The sequence below is a fragment of the Thamnophis elegans genome, chromosome Z (assembly GCF_009769535.1).
Source record: "Thamnophis elegans isolate rThaEle1 chromosome Z, rThaEle1.pri, whole genome shotgun sequence".
In the NCBI taxonomy this organism is placed as follows: Eukaryota; Metazoa; Chordata; class Lepidosauria; order Squamata; family Colubridae; genus Thamnophis; species Thamnophis elegans.
In genome coordinates, this window is record NC_045558.1 from 80,976,601 (window position 1) to 80,991,008 (window position 14,408).

General features: G+C 39.7%; 1 protein-coding gene and 1 pseudogene across 1 annotated transcript in view; both read left to right on the forward strand.

Annotated features, from left to right (window-relative positions):
• Positions 1 to 991: 991 nt before the first annotated feature.
• The window catches only part of VWC2 (von Willebrand factor C domain containing 2), a 54,943-nt gene continuing 41,526 nt past the window's right edge, over positions 992 to 14,408 (forward strand). The window contains exon 1 of the mRNA XM_032237289.1: positions 992 to 1,711. Coding sequence (XP_032093180.1) covers positions 992 to 1,711 — 720 coding nt within the window. The remainder of the gene's footprint in view (positions 1,712 to 14,408) is intronic.
• On the forward strand, positions 8,839 to 8,935 carry LOC116523114 (annotated as a pseudogene).

Below are 14,408 nucleotides of genomic sequence, written 5' to 3' on the forward strand. Positions count from 1 at the left end.
TATGTGTATATATATATATATATATATGTGTGTGTGTGTGTGTGTGTGTGTTTATATATGTGTGTGTATGTATGTATGTATGTATATGTGTATAGGTATATATCTATGTGCGCGCACGTGCGCACACACACACACACACACACACACACACACACATATATATATATATATATATAGTATCCATTGAGATAATTGGTTATTACAAGAAAAAGTCTTCATGTTTTATGAACTAAGGAACATTTATTTTGCTCATTGATTGAATATCAAGAGAGAGAGAAGGAGAGAGAGAGAGGGATGACATTTCATATCTATGTTTTGGAGTTTACAAAAATCATTGCACAAGCAGAAATGTAAAATATTGGTGCATTTATAGTGCATGTTCTAAATTTTTCTTATTTTGGATAATCTTGACAAATGATTACTTCTCTCTCTGTCTTTCTGAAACACAGCCACACACACCAATATTTTAAAGGTAAATTCATTATCTTTCTTAGAATTTATTACTATTATGAAACAATTGTATCACTTCCTCTTCTCAACTTCTTCCCTCAGTTAATGTACTTTTTAATTTTTTTGTATTGACATTTAGGCATTTTAGTGATTTTCTTCCCCATTGATATATAATTACTAAGAGGGCAAATTTCTCACCCTGCTTCTTTTTTAAAAAGTTATTTAGCTATTTAAATGATATAGATCCTTATTCTCCTCTCAGATGTGGGGAACAAGTTGAAAATCATCAGTCGATTCAGGAATGACCAACATGTCCATAGTTAGGCTATAATTTGAAACTAAATCTCTAAGACTCAGTATTTTTCTTATCCTGCTTTTCATTTTATACATACTGGATAAAAACTATATATATTGCTTTCTATATAAAAATGCAGAATTATTTGAAGTTTCAACTCATCTCTTCCCAGGGACTGTGTATTGACTGGCCGACATCCTTTGATTTGAATGAAATATGTTTTGTCCGTCTGGGATGCCTTAGATGATGCCCAGTAATACTGCAATGGCAATTGGGGCTCTTTCTAGTTCCCTTCTTGTGACATGCTGCCTGATGGTTGCTCTGTGTAATTCTACTACACCATTGCAAAAACTATCCAAGTCTCAAGGCAAGCAGGAGATAAAAACAAGTGAGGAAAAAATATATCAATCATCAGTCCAGGAAAGACAGAATCATGGACCAGGAAAAATGAATGAAATGACTATGAATGGAAGAGAAGAAGGCACCAGGGACTGGAAAAACAAAGGTAACAGAAATTACTCTAATAAAGAATCTTGGACAAAGCAAAAACAGATTTTGAGTATTCAGGCAACAAGTAATAATAAGTTTGGGAACCTTGAAGCTCATAATCAGATCAAAGATATTGAAGAGGAACTTCCTGCTGCTGAAGATTTCTCTGTCTTAGATATTATTGCTGGTACTACATCTGAACCCCCAGAGGAATATGTTTATCCAGACTACCGTGGAAAAGGCTGTGTGGATGAGAGTGGCTTTGTTTATGCAATTGGGGAGAAGTTTACTCCAGGACCCTCTGCATGCCCTTGTCTTTGTACTGAAGAAGGCCCACTGTGCATTCAGCCAGAATGTCCTAGACTCCACCCTCGCTGTATTCATGTTGACACTACTCAGTGCTGTCCACAATGCAAAGAACGTAAAAATTATTGTGATTTCCGTGGGAAAATCTACCAGACACTGGAAGAATTCATGGTAAGGCAACACTGATTGTGATGAATTAGAGGTTATTCATTCATTGTTGATCAGTTCTTCCTGTTGACTTGTGTATTCTCAGTTATGAGTTATTATCACATCTTTCTATTTTTGCATTTTAAGTACTACAAAAACAATCTACAATGTTAATTGAAATATATTTAACAAGGAAGACTGTGATCAGTTTCATTTGTTTGATTTTATACAGTACCAACTATCGAAGTCACATAATTCTAGATGTGTCATTCATAGTAGTATCAGTGCCTTATGTTACCAGAATATGTTTTAAAAGTATTAAAACATATTGCTCTGGGAGGAGAATTTTTTACTTATTCTAGAAATTTTACAGGTAATCCACAACTATTTTCCACAATAGAGTTGTGGGAAAAATGTATTTAGGTAACACATTATATTGATTTATTTTATCATTTTCCTCATAAATGGGTGGCAGACTTTTATAATATGTATCATACTTACTATGAGATTTGTAGTAAAATACTAATATTAAACTGAGTGAATATGGGAAATATAATCAAACTCAGCATTTATAGCTGATAAAACATTCTAGAGAGACAGTATTTTAATTATCCTAAAAATATAATTTATACTTGCAGGCATACTGATTGATTTGAGGCTCAATCAGAAACGTATTTTAGGTCAAACTGTGTTCTTAGGTAATTACTTAGTATTATTTGTTTGTAGAAAATTGCATTGTATATAGGTTGCTTAAAGGGCATGCATCTAAGATCTCTCTCTCTCTCTCTCTCTCTCTCTCTCTCTCTCTCTCTCTCCCTCTCCCTCTCCCTCTCCCTCTCTCCCCCTCCCCCTCCCTCACAGACACACACACACACACACACTATGCAGTAACTCTATTTTTTAACCAAGAACAATAATGGAATCATCAGTCTTAGGTACATTGCAGCAAGGGGGAGGGGGGCTGCTGAGCAAAGGAGCAATTATGAAAGCACGAGAGTTAGAAATGGAACCAAGGAATGGAAGACATGTAATAGATGGATTGCATAAAACACTATAGGGAATGCAGGAGAGAGATTCTGGAATAGAGGGAAGAGGAATGGGGAAAGTCATATGTTTGTGTGATAGGGAAATAGAATGCAAGCTGATTTCTATGTAAAGGGATGGTGTTAATCATTGTATTATGTGTGAAAGCTATAGGCTTGGGAGAGAGTAGCAATTCTGAGAAATCCTGAGAAAGACAAGAAAAACTTGAAAGATGATTCCAAAAAAGTAGTATTTGTATTCGACAATTCTTGGAAATAGTAGTGAATGAGAAAAAGAACTTATCATACTTTGTCTACAAATTCTTAATGGAAGATTTTAAAAATTCTATTTGGGTGATCTTGAACTAATCTTGAGTAAAATGGTTATCAACGTATCTTGTTTTTATTGAGTCTATTTTATGTGGAAATGTGTATCTAGCTTGGTAATTGATACTTAGATTGAACCACCACCTTAAACCTATTTTCCTCAGCAATGTATTTCACCTTAAAAGAGATCAAAATTACATATTGCTGAAGAACCAGCTGATACCTTTATTGTGAAGATTAGATTCATCCAATATAACCAAACATTTTTTTCAGATGAAATGTCAAAGGTGCAAACAAGAAATGTGTGAGTTTTCTGGGACAGTATGAAGGAAGTAGAGACCCACTTTACATCCATTTTTCATATTTGTGAATTATAGATTGCATTATCTAATTTAGAAATTAGATTGCTAAATTTCTAAATAAGCATACTATGAATTACCCTCCATAGGAAGTGAGAAGAATATGTTCAGTAGGAGCATGGCAAACTTGATAGAAAGTTTTAAAATTGAATGCTGTTGGGAGTTAAAGAAAAATAAAGCAAAACCTTGTGATGTTGAAGAAGTAAAAAAGAGTAATGCTATTAGAATCCATTAATGCTCTTCTTAATTTTTCAGTGAATAGTTTAACTCAACATTCATTGTGGCTTCAATGTATGGAATATAAGCAAGTATCTATTTTTAAAAAAAAGCCAGTTTAGTGTAGTGGCTAAATTGTTTTCCCACTGTTGAAACCAGTTGGGTGACTATGGGCTACTCAGTCTCTCAGTCCAAATTACCTCACAGGGTTATTGTTCTGGGGAAAATAGGAGGAATGAGTAGTGGTGTGTTTTCTGCCTTGAATTAAGTAGGATAAAAATCTTTAAAAAATTGATCTTCATTCTGAGGACTAAACTAGATCCTAGAAAGAGAGATGGATGAAACTGGCTGCTTTGTTTCTCTAGAGAAAAGATGACAAAGTTAGTTGGTATGAAAGCATTCAAAGTAGTTGAAGAGTATAAAAAATGGCCATAACCTGTTCTCTGTTTTCCCAAAGTACAGGACAGAGAACAGTGGTCAAGTTACAGGAAGGCAGATTCCAGTTGAGATCAATTTGACAATGAAACTAATTACTGAGGGATATGGTGAGCTCCATTTCACTGAATATGTTCAAGTGGAAGTTGGACAGCCATTTACTCAGGATTTTCTAAATTGGACTCATACATCAAGGAGGAGGTAATATATATGATAATTTGTCAGTTTAGCTGAGATTTTCATTAAGAATGTAAACAAGGGATAAACTCAAATCAACAAAAAGGGAAAGTTCAATAATTATCTAGAAAGCTCATAATTTGTTCAACTGAAACCCTTTACCATGTTAACTTTGAATATTTTGAGATTTTCAAGTTCTAGGAGAACTCAAACTGCCTAATAGATGTGACAATTGTTCTATACATCTAATCAGTAGATGAACCTTAGCACATGGGACTTTTTTTAAAAATAAATGTTCAGCTGTAGTTAACCTTCTGCAATACTTAATTGTTTGGTGTGTGTGTGTGTGTGTGTATGTTGTATTTGTGCTGATAAATAAATAAAGGGAGACTAGTATAGATCTATTTCAAGCTATTTAGCTCTCATCAGCTAGCCATACCCTTAGTAGGATTCGAACCTGGGCTGTATTACATATTAGGCAGATGTGTTAACCACTAAGCCACAGGCTCTCCTCCTTTATCAGCTAAGCCAGGGAAATAGGTATGTAATTAGTGTCACAACCCCTGGTATGCCCAAATATGGGAGGAAGCTTACTGCTTCCATTCTCTGTCTATCGGCTCATCACAAGAGGCCATCCAGACAGAAACCCAATATTTTTACTGTTGCCTTTGTTACATATATATATATGTATTGTTACATTTACTATATATCTAGTAAAAGAAAATAATTTTAGTGTCCAATATTATCATTATTTGCAATTACTCTTCAGAGCTTCTTTTCCACTACTAACAGATTCACTGGGGCAGAAGTTGAGGACAATATCCCATTGTCTTTGGGTTTGAGAGAGAAAGAGTAATTTGGTGTGTGGGAAAAATGATGTATGTAGAATATCTGAGAAAATAAAGGACATTTGAGAGAATAAGTGGGGATTCTTGGCTTGTTCATTTGGGAAAATAGTTAACATAACTGATAAAGAGCCAAAGTGTTTCTTTACTGTTAGTTTTAATTTTATTTTAATTGCATATGCTCAGATTCTTTAGATTACTTTATATTATTCTCCAGGGCATTGCTGGAAGGGTCACAATGGTGTTATTATCACAGCCTGATTGGTCTAGGCTGAGCGTCAATCTTGAAGCCACGCCTCTTCCTCTGTAGCTCCAGTTTATCACTCAGTATAGTCAAGGTGACTGTGATTAAATTTAGCTCCTGAGCAAATTTTTCTGATTTGACTTAATTGGCTTTTTCAAAATTCTAAAAAGAGAGCTGCTGGCCTTGCCAGCTGTTTGGGGCACTGGAGCACTGATTCAGCTTTCTGCTCTGGGCCTGTTGGCCATGCAAAGCCTGGGCGATACCTGGCACTGGGAGTTACTGGTTTTGAGCAGCTGATTCCCGGGCAGCCTACTCTTGTTCGGCAGTCCGGATGCCGCAACAGCTTTCAGTCAGTATGGCTGCTCTTCATTTCGCCGCGGGACTCCAGAGACTTTATGAGCATCCGTGCGGGCCAAACGGTCATTTTGGAGTGGCCACGTGTGTTGGGCAGCCATTTTGAAGCTGCTGCATGTGTCGGATGGCTGTTTGAAGATGCCGTGGGTGCCAGACGGCACTGGAAGGTGGCCATGTGGAGCATCGCCGTTGCGACTAGATAAGCGACAGCCACGCCATGCTAAGAGGCTGCAGACAAGCCACCCTTCGTAGCCTTTGCTAGAGAGAGCTGGCGTGAGTATCTCCCGAGGGAGAGAAGATGGCAGACCCCAGCCCTGAATCCAACAAGGCCCCAGACCAAGAAGTTTCCCCTGAGATAGCTGATTCTTCCCCTGGGCCCCCTACTAGGGCCACTAGAGCCAAAGCTTTGGCCTCTCAGTGCCGGACACAGGTTACTCTTAGGGAGGAGCAGCGCAGGCAACGTGGGCTGGAAAAGAGGGTGGCTCGGGCCGAGCAACAAAGAGAGGCGCAGGCACACAGGTCCAGCCCCTCTCCCAGGTCCAGATCACTGGTCAGACCAACCAGCCTTTCATCTTCGCCTCCACTATCAGGCCTAGGAGACATAGTAGGCTGGAGGTTTCCCCCTCATCACCTGTTTCCCCAAGTGCCATCAGGGGTTTGATGGGGACCTCCTGGAGGGCACCTGATATCCAGGCCTACCCTAGCTCCACAGAGAGAGGTGGAGGAGGAGGCTGCAAACCCTTATGAGGATCTGGCTGATCTGGATAATCTACCAGAGAGCCTGCAAAAGATTGTGATTTCAGCCATTTCCTTGCACATTGCCTCAGGCATGAGGCAACATAAACAGCCAACCCAGGTTTCCAGAACGGCAAAGGAGGGCACCAGGGCCCAGTCTTTGGGCCAAACAACGGTCCCTCGGGAGGGCCAGAGACCAGCCTCCCTTGCTACCAAGATAACACTGGTGGGAGAGGAGGTTCACAAATACCTTGAGCTCTCAGATGATGAGGGGACACATGACCCAGATACCCATGCATTTTCAGGGCTTTTTTCCCCCTGCCCTTTTAAAGTCACTTTTAAAACAAGGCTCGTTCCACTACCAAATTGGGCGCTGGAGCCGCTGTTCTGGCCACTGCCACAACTCAGGATGAACCTGGCAAGATCATGTTTTCTAAGACATCAACAGAAAAGGAGAAGGTGCCTGCTCCACCCCTTTTTCTGGAGGTTGTCAAGAACCAATGGGCCCGCCCGGGGACACTTCCGAATCCTGGCAGCAATGATCACCGGTTTTACAATACGGACAAGGAATTTTCCGATGTCCTTCAGATTCCCACAGTAGATGCGCTAGTCATGGCCCTAGCCACCTCTTCAGCCCTAGTTTCGGGGTATGTTGCAGACAAGCTTAAGACTGACAATAAGAGGGCCGAACTTACCCTATGCAAGACGTTCCAAGTGTCGGTGTGGGCTATTAAGTCTGTGGCTGCAGCATCCTTTTTTAAAAAAAATAATCTTTATTGGTTATACTTTTTTTAAGGATAAAACATACAAATACAAATACAGTTTTAAACATACAACCCCCCGCCCCGCGCTGTGACAGTCATTCACAGCCCAACTTTGTTTTCCTTCCTCATTGTTTAGTCTCTAAGCAACATCTTCTCATTACAAAGTTCAGGGATCTATTACAATACCCACGTTCACTTTTAGTTCCCATTGTTAACAACTGCTATTTAACTTTCCCCGTTTTAAGTCCCTGCTGTTCTCCTTGTCACCCACATATACCATAGGTTCCAGCTAAGATAATGTTCTGTTTCTCCTTTGTCCCTCAGCCAACCCGTCATTCTGTCCATTTCTGCATATTCATAGATCTTTTTAATTATGGCATCTTCCAACGGTATGGTAGTAGATTTCCAAAATTGCGCATAGGTTATTCTTGCAGCCACAATTATATGTGAAATAAAAAGAGTGAAAGTGTAAGAAAGAGGAAAAGAAAGAAAACTGAAAAAGAGTGACTTTCAACTTTCAATGGTACAGATATAAGTAAAAAATATATCAAACTCTTACTCTAAGATTAACATTTGTCTACATTATTTCCATAATCCCATATCTAATCATCAAAGGCAGATCAACTTTTAATTTCAGTTTCTCACAAAAAGTCCAATAATGGTTCATTTTGCTTTAATCACTATTTGTTAAGGAAATGACAACTGATTTATTTAATTGTACCAAACTCTAAATAAAGCAGGAATGGAATATCCTAAACTGTATTGTAGACCCATGCTTCTCAACTTTGGCATCTTTAAGGTGCATGGACTTCAATTCGCAGAATTCCCAAGGCAGCATGAAATTCATCCATCTTAAACTTGCCAAGACTAAAAAATGCTGATCTACAGATTCCTTTTTTACTGGTTCTTACTTACTTATAAGCAATCAATGCAAAATCCTCACTTCCACCCAATCCCAGAGCAAAGATCATGCAAAATCCTCGCTTTCATCCCATTCACCCCAAAAAATGATAATGCATATCCTCAGTTCCACTCCATTCCAGAACAACCACAATTCCCTCACTAACCTGCTTTCCAGCTCCGTTCTCCTGTGTGCAGGGCCACTGAAGACCACCATGTGACTACCAGTTTAAAAAATGTTCAGTTAGACCTTCCAACTTCTCAAGGTAAAAAAGATCTCGAGAAGTTGGAAGGTCTAACTGATCAGCCTCCCAGCAGATTGTCATAGCCGATCCATTGCCGCCTCCCAGCTGATCAGCCAGCTCCCAGTGATGCCCCTGCAGCCTCTTCACCCTGAATGTCAATCCTGATGGGCAGGGTGGGGTGGTATCAGCCAGGGGTGGGAACAACAAGTTCGGCAGAACCGCTGCGAACTGGCTGAATCTTACCACTGAGCATCACCACCAGATGGCTCTGTAACTGGCTGACAAATCACATCCAGTGAATAGTCCTTAATGGTTCTACATCTACATGGAGGGAAGTTACAAGTGGGATACCAGCCTAAGTTTTAGGCCCAGTAGTCTTCAATATCTTCATAAATGACTTAGATAAGGGAACAAGAGGGGAACTCATCAAATTTGCAGATGACACCAAGCTGGCAGGAATAACCAACACGTCAGTTCAGAATCGGGCCATGAAAACGTTGGGTGTTTGTGCCATGTGGGAAGCTCCATTTGGCAGGTTCCTTCCAGCTTTACTAAAATTGGAGCAACACAATTGGAGCCCCTGTGCAAGAATGATACGCAAATTCGTGAAGTGTTCCATATTTTTAAATAAGCTGTGGTGGCACAGTGGTTAAAATGCAGCACTGCAAGGGCTAACTCACTGCTCACTCCAGGAGTTCAATTCTGAGCGGCTCAAAATTGACTCAACCTTCCATCCTTCCGGGGTTGGTAAAATGACCCAGATTGTTGGGGGCAATATGTTGACTCTGAACCGCTTAGAGAGAGCTCTAGAGCACTATGAAGCGGTATATAAGTAAGTGCTATTTCTAGTGCTGTTGTTATTATCCTATAGCCTGTAATTCATTTTTGTGAAATATAAATTATATTACTGAGTATGGATTAAAAATATAATGGATTGATTTTTATCAAGATTTTTAGTATGCGGATAAACTTTGCATTTTGCGTGCCACAATAAGTGGTTTAGATTTAAAAGATTTTATGTGATGCTGTTCCTATCAATCCTTTGTGTTGCTAGTAGTATAGATAGTCCTCCACTTATGACCACAATTGAGCCCAAAATTTCTGTTGCTAAGCAAGCAGTTGTTAAGTGAGTTGCATCCTTTTTAAAACTATTTTGCCATAGTTGTTAAGCAAATCACTACAATTGCTAAGTGAATCATGCAACTGCTAAGTAAATCTGGCTTTTCCCACTAACTTTGCTTGTCAGAAGCCAATTGGAGAAATTACAACTGGTAATCAGATGAACCCAAGATGTTGCAAACATCATAAATACAAAGTTGCCAAGTTCCAGAATTTTAATGACTCAATCATAGGATCCTACCACAGTTGAAATGAAAACTAGCCATAAGTCACTTTTTTCAATGCTGTTGTAACTTTAATTGATCACCAAACGAATGGATGTAAGTCAAGGACTACTTGTGTAACTTCCCAAACTATTTTTTAGGATTTTTACTTTGATCACCTGTGTCCTAGTGCTAGTATGAACTAGTACTGACTGCATGCTACTCTTTCCATATTCATTGTCTGCTATAATTCCTAATTTTGTGGAAAATCTGCTTTAATAAAGAAGATTAACATGCATAGAAACTATAAGGGTGCCTCTATATTATATAGTGTAAAGTGGACCCTCTATTAAACTGGCTCCATCATCTCTAGCTGTGTTTACGAGCAATGGAATTTCTTAGGATATATAAGAAGAATCTAAATAAAGAAATAAATTGGATTGATACTTAATTAGATGTGAAGTATCTGTCTTATTTGTACAATAAAACTACATAAATATGTGACTCTTTGGCTAATCTAACATTAGCAGCAAGATTCCAAAAATTTTAGAGATGGCCAAACTGTTCCCTAGGATTATGAGTATATATAAAGAAATGACTGGAATAAATTTAATCCTATAAAACATTTTTTAAAAAACTTTCCAAGCATTACTTACTTTCTGCAAGTAACACTTGGAATGTGATCAGGAAGTACTATGTAGTTAGTCAATTTTGAGATAGGACAATACAATATATTTTGCTTCAATGAGTGCCAGTTTGGCCTAGTGGTTAAAGCACCAGCCTAGAAATCAGGAGACAGTTCTAGTTCCACCTTAGGTATGAAAACCAATTAGGTAACTTTGGGCCTGTCATTTTTCTCAGCTGAACTCACTTATATAGGATTATTGTGGGGAAATAAGAGGAGGAAGGAGTATTAGGCATGTTCATCATTTTGACTTATCTATAAAAATAATGAGTGGGATTTTAAAAATATAATTAAATACAACTTCAAATCTGATGGAGCTATAGAAAGAATGAATTTGTGTTATTATTTTTAGTTCTAAAAAAATTTGCAAGCTGAGAAACAATCAATATTCCTAGCCATAAAAGTGTACCTAGGTGATGTGATAAATATTATATCATTCCTTCAAAATCCATACTTTATTTCATTTGAAGGAGTTTGATTATTTGAATTTTAATGAAAAATAGGGACAAGCACTGACAAAAGGATTTAGATTGAGAGTTATATTTCTCGGGGGGGGGGGAAGAGGGAAAACAAAGGGCTTTATTATACATGTGTCAAGATTCCCATTGACGAGCACAGAAAACACAGATAGGTTTCTTTTTGTGAGGGAGAATCTTTTTAAAATGAAAAGGACTGAAGTAAAATACAAATTGTTTTTTGGCCCCTCCTATGAGAGTGATTTCAATCAAAATTTCCAGCAGATGCTGTATATTTGAAGGAATTGTTTTCCCAATAAAATCTTTACAGATTGGGAGATTTTTAAAAATCTTTTGGATCCAATATTGATGAATCAGTGATTACAAATGGCCTAGATTTTCTGCCTGCTGTTAATAACATTACCAAATATTGGTGCAATTTTGCTGTGTGAATCAATAAATTTGTAAACATCTTTTAGGTATGAAGGAAAAAAAGTCTCGCCAGTAGAATCCTACAACATTCACAGAATCAAATCATTGTGAGGGAGCTGGACTAGGAGGAGGAGATTAACAGAAAAAGTGTAGTTTTTTAAATGATATATTCAGAAAAATTAGTACAAAATTGTGCAGTTTTTGGATAGAATGAAGTGTTAAATCACTATTGAAACAAGAGTTTTAATTCTTAAAAACATAAATTGTGTTCATCTTGAGAAACATTTGTGTTTAGAAATTAACTTGTGGGTATTTGAAATTAAACAATACATTGCAAAAGTCATTAAATGCTTTTTTAATCTTTTTAAATTTTCAAATATATGTTCGCTGTATTGAGTTATTTCTAAAAATGATAAAGGCAGAATACAAATATGTAAAATAAAATTTCCTAAAATCCTATAGATCCTATGGCTACAGCTTTGCAAATCAAAGCTTTGTAAAGTGATGCATAATATTAGTTTGTCTTATCATAGATTTTACACTGAATTGAAAGATTGTTTAGTTCTCAAACAGATCAATTGGTTCCTGGAAGAGAAATTGAGCACTCTATTTTGAACCTGTCATTTCCTTGATACATATATTTAATTTGGGAGGTGTTTTTTTTTTCTTTTTTGGCTACATGTTTCTACCTCTGCTGAAAGCTGCGAAAGTTGTGATTAAGAATCTGTCAAGTTAAAATCAGAATTTTTTTTTGTAGAAAGGGCGTGGGTCTTATCCGTTAGGCTTCTTTTCAAATGGTGGAGACAGCATCCAGGCATGGGTTGACTTTGTCTGCTCACTGAGTAGGGTCTTATCCGTTAGGCTTTTTTTCAAATGGTGGAGACAGCATCCAGGCATGGGTTGACTTTGTCTGCTCACTGAGTAGACTGAGTCTATCAAAGCTGTTAAGATACACCCTTGTTGCTAGGGACCCCAGCTTTCGGTGAAGTTGAAGTGACAGACTCGACATGTCTTCTGGTAAAGTCTTGTTCAGTTGAAGTGAGGACCAGCATCCTACAGGATGGGGCTGGATACTATCTCCACCTTATGAGGCGTATCAGCTAAGACCAATGGCCTTTCTCCTTCAATATGGAGATAGCATCCAGGCATTGGACATACCAAAGCTGGCTTGTCCCTACGGGTGGGGCGTCATCTGGTTTGTAGTACCCATCAGTCAAACGCTGCCTCAGCTGATGCAAAGCTGTCCAGCTTATAGTTCTGTATGAATGGGGTACAGGTCGGGTACCTATGCAGCACCGGTGGTCTCAGGTTGGATGCCCCCTTCAAGAATTGGCGCACCATGTGGTGCTGTGTTAGAGATTGCAGTGTCCCATATATCAGCACCGAAAACAACACTGCTACCAGTCTCCTCATGGTGTTTGGAGACAAACCACTGTCTAATTCATCCTGGAGGAAATCCAAGATCTGGGGCACTGTTGCACCTATGGAGGGAATGCCCTTGCTAGAGCACTAGGTACAAAAGATCCACAGGAAGAGTTATATATGTGGTCCATGGAGGGCCTCCTGGAGGCCTGGATGGTCTTAATGACACTGGAGAAAATATGTCCTCCCTCAGAATGTTCCACTCAAGCACTAGGCGGTCAGCTGGAGCCACCCCCTCTCCTGGGAACCTGGCATAAAACCACAGAAGGTATTGTCTAGGGTGGTGAAAAAGTCCACTACTGGGAGCCTGTGAGTTTCCAGAATAGTGGCGTGTGCAGGTGCCACTCAGCACGGTCCACTGAAGCTCGGCTGAGCCAGTCCGTCTCCACATTTGCCACCCGAGATGTGTCCTGTCACAAGAGATAGTAAGTGCATCTCCACCCAGAGGCCTAGTCGCTTGGCCTCCTGCATGAGGGACCTGGATCGGATCCCCCCCCTGATGTTTACGTGGGCTTTGGCGGCCACATCCATCAGAATCAGCACATGCTTGCTGGAGACGGTCTGTTGAAAGTGACGGAGGGTCAGATGGACCACTCTTACCTTCAACCAATTGATAGTGTGAGTCCAGTCCCTCTGGTCCTACTGTCCCTCGGCCATTTGTGTGTATTAAGCCTAGCAAGGTGTCTGTGTGGTCTCAGAGTAACTGGGGGGCTGCTGAGAAAGCATGCCTAGACTGGTGTTGCAGCCCAGCTGCAATGCCTTGCCTGATTGCATTGGCGATAATATCCTGCAAATTTTGTTGGGCCATTGGATCAGACTGCAATTCTGTGTGAAGACTTGCAGCCGTTGAAGTAATTGTGGCTTCTGGCTCCACCATGGCAGCTGTGCTATGCAAGTCTGACACCAATCCCCATAGACCACAGGTATTAATAGGGAAAGGGTTTGGAGGACAGTTTAGCTCTTCAGCTCCCCCTGGTGACATAGCAAGTGTATGTCTGGAGTGCGAATGTCCTGACTGTGACATGGGAGCTTTGAGTCCTCTGGCTCCTAGCCTTGGAGCACAGATGTTCCAATGTCTTCTCCCTCCATTCTCAAATTTGGAAATGTCTTAGAGTCCTTCCTGGATTTCCCTAGCTTAGAGGCAACCTTAGAATTGTGCTTGTGCCCTGAAAATGAGGAGGGTAATACTGGAGATGCAGGGGAAAGTGCCTTTAGCTCTTGATTGTCCAGTCTGAGCACCCCTCACTGACATTGGGTGCTGCTGCATCCTCCATTTTCGATTTCTGACAGGGAGAGGAATGCCCTGCTGTCAAATGACTGTTTTGCGCCTTTTTACTGAGGCGAGCTACTGACAGGCAAGTTTTGCACCTTTAATTAAAGCAAAATGCAGACAGGCAAAGATTGAAAGAAACTCCTGTTGAACCAGACTATTTGAGCCCTATGATCGCTTCTAACAGCACTTGAGAGTTGAGGTCTTCGACTGCGCTAATATGATTCACTGCTGCAAAGGTGAAACGTGCCAAAGCTTCTGACGATTAGATCATGCTTCCGCTCTGCTTAGTGACTGCCTAAGTTATCACTGTGAGGGGTGCAAACTTCTGCCGACAGGGGTGAAGCCTATGGTCCAGAGGGATCTCACAGCCAATTTGAGAGTGTTACGCTCTTCAAAACATTAAACTGTGTGCCCAGAGCTTTTCTCTAGCCTTTCTCTAAAGAGTGCGAAGCTCTGCAACCAAAAAAAACCCCTGCCAATTCAAAAATACACTGTAAAGAATGTGAAGC